Source organism: Emydura macquarii, unplaced genomic scaffold (assembly GCF_026122565.2).
Source record: "Emydura macquarii macquarii isolate MOO-44397 ecotype Brisbane River unplaced genomic scaffold, CSIRO-AGI_Emac_v2 contig_1008, whole genome shotgun sequence".
Lineage (NCBI taxonomy): Eukaryota > Metazoa > Chordata > Testudines > Chelidae > Emydura > Emydura macquarii.
In genome coordinates, this window is record NW_027131145.1 from 49,221 (window position 1) to 60,653 (window position 11,433).

Consider the following 11,433-nt stretch of genomic DNA (forward strand, 5'->3'; position numbering starts at 1 on the left):
CCTAGCCTCTTCCAGCTGGGATCCTGGACTCCTCCTAGGCTGTGTTCCTGACTCTACAGCAATGTCAACGTGGAACCATGAGTGAGCCCTTCCATCTCTGTGGTAGATGCTACTTCCATTTACAGCAGGGTAAATGCACAGAAATTCCACTGGTTTCAATGAAATTACCCCAGATTTACGCTGGTGTACATGACGGCAGAATCTAACTCTCTGGTCTGCCGTCTCCCCTCTCTGAAATGAGGATAAAATTTACCTAACCTTATGCGTCTTTGGGTGAAAAAGATTTACAAACAATTGGTCCTGATTTTACTTTCCTTCAACTTGGTGTAAATAAAAAGTAATCCTCTTTGGTCAATGGACTTGATTATCCAATCACTCAGCCCAGTGTAAATCAGGAGTAACTTCACTTGAGACAATGGAGCTGATTCCCCCACCCTCATTTCCATATTACACCAAACTTCACAGGCTGAGGATATGGCTCAAGGATATTAAGGTGGTTAGCACGAAAGGAGAGTCATTTTACTAGCCTAATTCTGACCCCGGTTCTTGTCTTTCCCTCCACAGGAAGCACACAATGTTTTGAGAAAGACAATGTCCAACCAAACCACTGTCAGCACATTCCTTCTCCTGGGATTCTCTGATGTTTCTGAGATGCAGAATCTTTACTTTATCCTGCTCCTACTGCTTTACCTGGCAGCCCTGATGGGGAATCTTCTCATCATCATTGCTGTAGCTCTTGACCATCACCTTAATGTCCCCATGTATTTCTTCCTTATGAACTTGTCCATCCTAGACTTTGGCTCCATCTCTGTCACCATCCCCAAATCCCTAGCTAATTCCCTCATGAACACCACTTCTATTTCCTATGCTGGTTGTGTCACCCAAGTCTTTTCCCTCTTCTTGTTTATGGGTGCAGATTTTTCCCTTCTCACCATCATGGCGTATGACAGATACATCTCTATCTGCCAACCGCTGCACTGTGAGAGAGTGATGAACAGGGGAGCTTGTCTCCAAATGGCAGCCAGTGCCTGGATCAGTGGGATTCTCAATTCTGCCCTGCACACCGGGAACACGTTTGCATTAACCTTCTGTGGAGGCAACACGGTGAATCAGTTCTTCTGTGAAATCCCCCAACTGCTCAAGCTCGCCTGCTCTGACTCGTACCTCAGTAAAATTGGGGCTCTCACATTTAGTGCGTGCTTAGTTTTAATCTGCTTCGTTTTTATAATTGTGTCTTACGTTCAGATCTTCACCACGGTGCTGAGAATCCCCTCTGAGCAGGGCCGGCACAAAGCCTTCTCCAACTGCCTGCCTCACCTCACTGTGGTCTCTTTGTTCGTTTTCACTGGCATCTTTGCCTACCTGAAACCCACCTTCAGCTCCACATCAGCTCTGGATCTCGTGGCAGCTGTTCTTTATTCCACGGTGCCTCCAGTGCTGAATCCCATCGTGTACAGCATGAGGAAGAAAGAGATCAAAGCTTCACTGCGGAGACTGACTGGGTGGAGGTTATTTGCCAAGAATTGATCATTTGTCTTTCTCCATCAAATACGCTTTCACTGTGCGCCTTGTGGTCCAGGCCTGTTGTTTCCATGACAACAACAGTTTAGGTATAAATGGGCCAGATTCTGCTCTCAGTTGCACTGATGGAAATCGAGAATCGCTCCATTGCTGTCAACGTAGTTGTTCTGATTTACACCTGCAGAATATCTGGCCTAGTCCTGAAGTTTAACTGGTGTGCATTTCGTGGGAGGGAAGAATCTGGCTTTCATTTTGTGCCTAAGCAATGCCTATTTAACTGCTTTGATGGTTATTCCTGTTTCATGGACACTGAAAATCAAAGAAGGGAGCTTCTTTCGCTTGTGTCTATAAATCAGGATTGGCGTCAAAGGATTCAGACTGGTATAAACGGGTATATGTGGGAGAAGAATCAGAGCTTAACATTTAGAGCTAGATCCTCCACAAACCAGTGGAATTTCACTGACTTTGAGAGAACGTAACCAATTTATACCATCTGCGGATCTAGCCTATTGGCTTCAATGGAACTACATCCATTTACACCACATAGGGACTGGCTCCATTGAGTCCAATGCTATGATTCCAGTTTACACAAGCTGTGGATCTGGGATGTATATCATGAAGCTCAATCTATTTAGCTTAACAAAGAAAAGGCCAAGATTTTTTTCTAAAGATATGCTGTTGTTCAAACAGGAATTATTTGGAATGATTCATGGATAGATTCAGAGAATCAAAGCCTAAATTTCATTTTGACATGTCAATGCATTCCATTTCCATCAAAAAGAATAAAATGCTTATTTTAATATCCCCCTGTCTCCATCTTTAAACCCCTAAATATCTTTAAAAATCAGGCCCTAGATGCCTAATTCTCACTGAAATCAACGGGGGTTAGGTGCCTGGGCATATCTGAAAACCCCAGTAGATGCCTGTGACGTAGTGGGGCGCAATCCAGACCAGTGGGGGGGCTGTGTGCCCATTCACCCCAAAACACTCCCAGTCCTGGATTTCCCCCCCAGGAAATGTATGTCCTGTACTGCCCAGCCTCTCCCAGACAGTCCAACTATATCAAGTGCATTATTCCTTTAAGAGAATAACGTACACACAACTTGGCCACCCTAAATGGAATTACCCAGCACTTTAACTTAAACACATGGGATTAGATAAAACAATAAAACAAGTTTATTAACTACAAAGAGAGAGATTTTCAGTGAGTGCAAGCAGTGAGGCAGAAGAGTCAGAAATGATTGCAAGAAAAATAAATATAAAACACTCTGGAGTGCCTAACGGAACAAGCTATATTAGCTTTAAAGCAAAGTTTCTCACCACGTGCTTTCAACAGCATTACTGACCAAACTCTTCCGGCTAAGATTCTTCCCCCAGAGTACAATGGCTGCTTCTTTTGTCTTCTCCGGTGCAAAGCAGGAGATGGACAGGGAGAGAGAAGAGAGGGGTATCCTGGGGTGTTTGTCCCTCCTTTGTTTCAGTTCCTCTTTGAAAAGTATTTCCATCTGAGGACCAAGAGATTTCAGGGAGGAAAGAGAGCTCATGATGTGTCTTAGCTAAGATGAAGATCTCTTTACCCCTTTCCATCCCTTTCTTGCCATAGAATGGCCACTTGATAGGGGATGGCCCATCAGCTTTGTTGACACCTGACAGGGGCTTAGCCCTGCCCTTTGCCTTTGAGGAACTGGTTTAGCAACTTCCCAAACTTATCTGGGAAACACACGTCAGTCATGATTTCAGCCAATGTGCATAATGTTACTGGATGCATTTTACTGTTCTGCAGGTTATGAGTTTTCAAATAACACCTTACAAGGCATGACTGTATGAAGATAATTACAATAGTGTCTAGCGTGTGAATACAAGGGGATGTTCTGTCACAGGGAGGAGGTTGGTTAAGATGAAGAAATGATGAGCCACTGACGATGGCGTGGGATGTGCCAGGAGCATTTACAATGGAGACCTCTCACAGGCGTTGAGAGGGATTCAAACTAGCAACTCCCTAATTTCCCAAACCACTGCCATAACCTCTGTGCTCAAGGGACAGGCCCTTAGGGCCTTGTCCTAGGGAAGAGGTTGGTTAAGGCAGAGAAGCAACGAGCAACAGAGGAAGGCCTGGACATTACAAAGCGGCAGGTAGCGGTAGCCACTGGCTGACATAGAGGAAGAAGGTCAGGGCCTTCTTCCCCAGACAGGGTGTGGCACACTGTGCCCCAAAGAAGTGCACTTTAAACCCCATATTCATCATTTCTCTATGGTTGTAATAATTCATATGAAGCAGGACACCTCAGATGCCTGGTGAAAGGACATAATCTGCTAAAATCCATTGTGCTGTCAAAATATGCCTGTTGCTAGAATGGATCAAGTGATCAGATTTTACTGTTAGAATCATTAAACCATAGAAGATGAGGGAAGGGACCTCAGGAGGTATCTAGTCCAACCCCCTGCTCAAAGCAGGACCAACCTCAACTAAACCATCCCAGCCAGGGCTTTGTCAAGGTGAACCTTAAAAATCTCTGAGGATGGAGATTCCACCACCTCCCAGGTAACCCATTCCAGTGCTTCACCTCCCTCCTAGGGAAAATGGCTTTTCCTAATATCCAAACTAGACCTCGTCCACTGCAACTTGGGATCATTGCTCTTTCTTTTGTCACTGCCACTACTGAGAACAGCCTAGCTCCATCCTCTCTGGAACCCCCCTTCAGGTAGTTGAAGGCTGCTATCAAATCCACCCTCACGCTTCTCTTCTGCAGATTCAAAAAGCCCAGTTCCCTCAGCCTCTCCGCATAAGTCATGTGATCCAGCCCCCTAATTATTTTTCTTGCCCTCCACCAAACTCTTCCCAATTTGTCCACATCCTTCCTGTAGTGGAGGGCCCAAAATTGGACACAATACTTCAGATGTGGCCTCACCAGTGCCAAACTGAGGGGAATAATCACTTCTCCGTGATTTTCTAAGTGTTGGCCTGTTTGTAATTGCAAAGCCGATATTCCTTTTTGAATCTAGGCCTGAGCACGTATCTTATTTCCCTGGCCAAGATGTCAAACTGTTTCCTCACAAGGGGAACTGAAGTCACTTTGATCTACAGAATAAGAGGAGGTGTTTCAGTCAATAATAAGTAGGTGTGGAAGGATTAGATTTGTATTGGTAAATGGAGGTAAACATCAATTTCACTGCACCCACAAAACAATGGAAAATATTTCCATTGATACAAACAGGAATTTACAGCTAAGCGAAGTAATACAAATGTTACAGGAGAAGTTATTAGAGTTTGATTTAAGACTATTTACTTTGTATATTTTGCCACATGATCTTGGCAATTGGTGTTTTAACAGCTATCAGTCTTGAACATTTTGAATATCAAAGTCTACTGTCATTAAATAATTACTGTATGTCTGCCCCCATTGTCTCACTGCCCACTTTCCCATCATTACGGAAACTTAAATCAATTTTAAAAAATGCTTAAAAAGAAGCATTGATATTATCCACCAAATTATGTATCAAAATAAAAATTGAATTCTGCCAAACTTAATAACAAGTAGTAGTGATCCTTAATGATTTTATAAAAAAAATAAAATAATGGAATGTTTTGACTCCTATTTTATGCTGAATTATGGCATGAAATAAAATAAAGTAAAATAATACAATTAATAAGGACATTAAAAACCATAAAATAAAATAAATTTCAACATGAATGTTTCATTTCAAAATGAAGTTTTGAAGATTTCTGCAAAACAGTTTTCCAGAATTATTATTTTTTATTTTTCGTTTTGCAGAAAATTTCAAAGACATTTCCTTTTTTTTAATTCAAAATAAAAACAAAACTTGAAATTTCTCATTAAACGGCAATTCAGAGAATCCACCCGGTTTATAAATAAGCTCAGGTTTTCATAGACACCTAAGAGGTCTGGATGCTCAACTTGCCTTAGCATTGAATGGAAATTGGTCCTCACGATTCCCTTGGCAGTTTTGAAAATGCCTTCCCTAGCCATCATTTCAGAGAGGCCCAAACATGCACAATAGCCTTCCCCTCCTGTTCTCCTTTGCACACCTTACCTAAGGCCATAGTATAATCACAATCTCTGTGCCAGTCCCTTTTCCGGTATTCCATACTGTAGCCATAACAACCGTGGTTTGAATCCTAGACCTGATGTTGATCTTTCAGTCTGTGTCTCATCCATCCACCCACCTTTCGGTTATAGCCACTTTCCTTGCTCCAATCTAACTTCTGGAGTGAAATCCAAGACAGCGGTGATCACCTGCAAATCCTTGGATAGTTGAAGGCAAGTCTCAGACTGGACTCGCTCTATCCAACCCACTCACCCCATGTGAGACCCCTACTGAGCCATGTCCTCGGCTGATGTAAAGCAACGTAGTTGAGTTGAAGTCAATGGAGCTATGTTGATTTACAAGAGCTAAGGAACCAATTCATTTACTTCCTCAGCATTTGTCAGTGTTAATATTACCATAGCTCCCATTAATTACAGATCATGCACTTTGAGGAGGGGATTGGACTAGATACCTCCTGAGGTCCCTTCCATCCCTCATCTTCTATGATTCTATGATAACCTGAACTCCACCCTCTCAGCCTTCCTTTCTTCACACACCCATTCACCGGCTGAGGTGGTCCTTTATGAGGGAATGGGTCCAACACGTCTGGGCCTTATTAACAGCCTCTCAGCTCGCCTGACAGAGGGCAGCCGCTCCTTCTAAAGAACAGGAAATAAGAGAGGAAACTGTGTCAGGACCCGAAGAGCTCAAGAGGCTCCTACAGGAGACAGACCTTTGACCGAGGAGACAGCAGAACAGATCCTGGGAAGGGATGAAAAGCCGTTTCCAACTTGGAAACTTGAAGATAGATAGACAGAGAGATGTTAGGGAGGAGGGTCTCTGTCCATCTTGAGACTGCATTGGAAGACACTTCTGTGTTTATGCTGAATTTTATGTTAATAAGCCAGGAGCCAAGAAGGGACACATCAGCCTTAGTGGAGTTATTGAGGAGGGAAATGGAGACAAGGCACTGCAGAACCATCCCAAGCCACCCACGAGGGGGCATTCTGGAGGTGGCCACACCATTTACACAATCATAGAATCATAGAATATTAGAGTTGGAAGGGACCTCAGGAGGTCATCTAGTCCAACCCCCTACTCAAAGCAGGACTAACCTCAGCTATAGCATCCCAGCCAGGGCTTTGTCAAGCCTCAGCTTAAAAACCTCTAAGGATGGAGATTCCACCACCTCCCTAGGTAACCCATTCCAGTGCTTCACCACCCTCCTAGTGAAAAATATTTTCCTAATGTCCAACCTAGACCTCCCCCCCTGCGACTTGAGACCGTTGCTCCTTGTTCTGTCATCTGCCACCACCGAGAACAGCCTAGCCCCATCCTCCCTGGAACCCCCTTTCAAGTAGTTAAAGGCCGCTATCTAATCCCCCCTCACTCTTCTCTTTTGCAGACTAAACAAGCCCAGTTCCCTCAGCCTCTCCTCATAAGTCCTGTGCTCCGGCCCCCTAATCATTTTGGTTGCCCTCCGCTGCACTCTCTCCAACTTCTCCACATCCTTTTTGTAGTGGGGGGCCCAAAACTGGACACAATACTCTAAATGCAGCCTCACCAATGCCGAATAGAGGGGAATAATCGCTTCCCGTGACCTGCTGGCAATGCCCCTCCTAATGCAGCCCAAAATGCCATTAGCCTTCTTGACAACCAGGGCACACTGCTGACTCATATCCAGCTTTTTATCCATTGTTACCCCCAAGTCCTTTTCTGCAGAACTGCTGCCTCGCTCGTCGGTCCCCAGTCTGTAGCTGTGCATGGGATTCTTCCTTCCTAAGTGGAGGACTCTGCACTAACTTTGTTGAACCTCATTAGATTTCTTTTGGCCCAATACTCCAGTTTGTTTAGGTCCCTCTGTATACTATCCCTACCTTGCAGGGTATCTACCACTCCCCCCAGCTTAGTGTCGTCCACAAACTTGCTGAGGGTGCAATCTACCCCATCCTCTAGATCATTAATAAAGATGTTGAACAAAACCGGGCCCAGGACTGACCCCTGGGGCACTCCGCTTTTGACCAGCTGACAGCTAGACATGGAGCCATTGATCACTACTTGTTGAGCCCTATGCTCTAGCCAGTTCTCTATCCATTTTATAGTCCATTCATCCAACCCATACTTCTTTAACTTCCTGATAAGAATACTGTGAGAGACAGTATCAAAAGCTTTGCTAAAGTCAAGGTATATCATGTCCACCGCCTTCCCTCCATCCACAGAGCCAGTCACCTCATCATAGAAAGCAATCAGGTTGGTCAGGCATGACTTTCCCTTGGTGAATCCGTGTTGACTGTTCCTGATCATCTTCCTCTCTTCCAAGTGCCTTAAAATGGATTCCTTAAGGACCTGCTCCATGATTTTTCCAGGGATTGAGGTGAGGCTGACCGGTCTGTAGTTCCCTGGATCCTCTTTCCTCCCTTTTTTGAAGATGGGCACTATATTTGCTTTTTTCCAGTCCTCAGGGACCTCCCCCTGTTGCCACGAGCTTTCAAAGATAATAGCCAATGGCTCTGAAATCACCTCAGCCAACTCCTTCAGCACCCTCGGGTGCATTGCATCCAGCCCCATGGACTTGTGAATGTCCAATCCTTCTAAATAGTCTTGAACCCGTTCCTTCAGCACTGCGGGATGTTCGCCTCCTTCCCATTCTGTGCCACCCAGTACAGCAGTCTGGGAGCTGATCTTGTCTGTGAAGACAGAGGCAAAAAAGGCATTGAGTACCTCAGCTTTCTCCCCATCCTCCGTCACTAGGTCGCCTCCCTCATTCTCTAAGGGGCCCACACTTTCCCAAACCTTCCTCTTGTTGGCCACATGCCTGTAGAAACCCTTCTTGTTCCCCTTCACTTCCCTTGCTATCTGCAACTCCAATTGCGCTTTGGCCTTCCTGATTTCATTCCTGCACATTCGAGCAGTGTTTATGTACTCCTCCCTAGTCATCTGACCAAGTTTCCACTTCTTGTAAGCTTCTTTTTTGCATTTAAGTTCGCCAAGGACATCTTTGTTAAGCCAAGCTGGACGCCTACCATATTTGCTATTCTTTCTGCACATCGGGATGGTTTGCTCTTGTGCCCTCAATAAGGTCTCCTTAAAATACAGCCAGCTCTCTTGGGTTCCTTTCCCCCTCATATTAGCCTCCCAGGGAATCCTGCCCATCAGTTCCCTGAGGGAGTCAAAGTCCGCTTTTCTGAAGTCCATGGTCTGTATCCTGCTGTTCTCCTTTCTTCCTTTCGTCAGGATCCTGAACTCGACCATCTCATGGTCACTGCTGCCTAGGTTGCCACCCACTTCTACTTCCCCTACTAAATCTTCCCTGTTTGTGAGCAGGAGATCAAGAGAAGCACGGCCCCTAGTTGGTTGCTCCAGCACTTGCACCAGGAAATTGTCAGCGACACTCTCCAAAAACTTCCTGGATTGTTTGTGCTCTGCTGTATTGCTCTTCCAGCAGATGTCAGGGTGATTGAAGTCTCCCATGAGAATCAGGTCCTGTGAACCGGAAACTTTCCCTAGTTGAGTAAAGAAAGCCTCATCTACCTCATCCTCCTGGTCTGGTGGTCTGTAACAGACACCCACCATGACATCACGCTTATTCTTGCTTCTAAGCTTAACCCAGAGACACTCAACTGGCTTATCTCCAGTTTCATACTGGAGCTCAGAGCAGTCATAGTGCTCTCTTACATACAGTGCAACTCCTTCCCCCTTTCACTCCTGCCTGTCCTTCCTGAACAGAGTATACCCATCCATGACAGCGCTCCAATTGTGAGAGTTATTCTACCAAGTCTCAGTTATTCCAATCATGTCGTAGTTTCTTGACTGTGCCAGGACTTCCAGTTCTTCCTGCTTGTTTCCCAGGCTTCTTGCATTTGTGTACAGGCACTTGAGATAAGTAGCCGAGTGGCCTACTTTCACAGTATGAATCGGGAGGCCTCCCCTGCTGCACCCTCCTCCTTCTGCTTCCTTGTGGTGTCCCTCTTCCCCCTAACCTTCGGGCTTAGGTCCCCGTCCCCCGTCGAAACTAGCTTAAAGCCCTCCTCACTAGGTTAGCCAGCCTGTCTGTGAAAATACTCTTCCCTGTCTTCGTTAGATGAATCCCGTCTCTTCCTAGTAATCCTTCTTCCTGGAACAGCATTCCTTGATCAAAGAATCCAAAGCCCTCCCTTCGACACCACCTGCGTAACCACGCATTTACTTCCGCAATGCGACGGTCCCTACCTGGGCCTTTTCCCTGAACAGGCTCTCCCCCCTGCGTGAACTCCCAGGCAAACTCCCTCCTTCTCCTTCTGTTAGCCACCCCTCTGTTCGCTCCTCAGCTGGTTCGCAGCTGGTTGCCTTTTATAAGGCTGGGGCAGTTGCCCCGCCCCTGCACTTACCCCTCAAAACCCCGCCCCCGCAATTAACCCCACCTGGATCCAATCAATCACTCAAACAGACAAACCCCCAACTGCCAAAATGGTGCCTGTAACTGCACCAGCACCCACCCACAGTCAGCTGTAACTTGCACCAGTCACACACCTGGTCTCTCAGATACTCCCCCTCTAGCACAGCTCTCCTCACTTAGCACTCACCTGGGACAGCTCCCAGGCAAACTCCCTCCTTCTCCTTCTGTTAGCCGCCCCTCTGTTCGCTGCAGCAAACTACCCTTTCCTACCCTACCCACATCATTTGTGGCTATTGACGTAGTCGAGTTTTGTGCTGGGGGCACAGTTAGTTTGATCAAGAGTTTCCTTTCCCTCAAATCAGCATCTTCCAATGGAAAATTGTTGCACAGGATAATTTTTGACCGGTTCTAATAATTATATTTTCATGAATTTATCCTTCTGATATGTTTGATGTGCAAAGTGTTAATAAGGCCACTAAAGAGAAGAAATGAGAATCCAACTCAGAGGTCTCCTGCCTCTCTGCTCACGCCATTACATCCGTAAGACTTTGGGTGAAGCTACAGTGCCTAGTTCCTTCCCAGTCATGATCAATGGGAGATTTAGGTAAAGCAAGAAAGCAGAGTTAGGTCCCCATGACTTTATGACTTATAGTAATGAGCTATTTATTGCTTCTGAATTAGCAGAGCACCCACCCATGTTGAGCCAACAGCTAACTGATTAGGATGCCCGGGAACTTTCTATATAGGCGTGGTGTTCCATTTCTCAGTCTTATCGAAAGGAAGATTGAGAGGTGTATTGGTGATAGTGTATAAGTGCCTTCATGGGGAGAAATTACACCTACGAGAGGGGACAAAGCCTGGAGGGAGGAGTTAGAAGAGGAAAAGCCCAATACAGTAGATGCTGAGCAGGAGAAGGAAAGGATCTCTTGCGCTACCATGTTGAAGAAAGGCCTGTCTGGGGCCAGAGAAAACCTAGAGATTGTGTGGAGGCAGGCTAGTCTGGGGCCTGTGGCTTTTCTAAGCCTGTTAGATGCCAGAGCCTTTTCTAGGGCAGAGAGGCCTGTCATGGGACCCGTACATTTGCTTTGTTCATCATAACTTATCGTCTTTCCTTCAGGGCTCTGTGGAGGAGGGAGCCTGAGAAGGGGCTGTGAGAAAGGCCTAGGGATAGGCCAAGGTGGGAATTAGCTCATGGAGGAAGCAGTAGGTCTTTACAGACAGACCTGAGCTGCTTAAGACAGGGTACCTTGGCTGGAATCCAGAGGATAAGGCAAGCCTGTGTTCCACTAGCAGAAAGGTGACCTGGCTAGAGGGCTGATTCACATGTAGTAGCCCACCACATGGCCAGAGTGACAGTTGGCAGGGGGGTGCCAGAGAAGAAGACCCTGCTACGCCATGCCCAGCACCCCAGCTAGTGAGTCACTCCTCTAGAGAAGTCGATGAACCATTGGAACAAGCTTCCATGGGCAGAAGTGGATTCTTCATCTCTT

The 11,433-nt window shown here is 46.0% G+C and overlaps 1 protein-coding gene across 1 annotated transcript; it reads left to right on the top strand.

Moving 5' to 3' along the window:
- The first annotated feature begins 591 nt into the window (after nt 1-591).
- On the top strand, nt 592-1,527 carry LOC137150681 (olfactory receptor 14A16-like). Its single transcript, XM_067544658.1, has one exon. It carries the CDS (start codon nt 592-594, stop codon nt 1,525-1,527), a length of 936 nt encoding a protein of 311 aa, XP_067400759.1.
- The last annotated feature ends 9,906 nt before the right edge of the window (nt 1,528-11,433 follow it).

Excerpts from the sequence above, each read along its gene's own strand:
- LOC137150681 (XM_067544658.1), top strand. The coding sequence starts at position 592 with ATGTCCAACCAAACCACTGTCAGCACATTCCTTCTCCTGGGATTCTCT.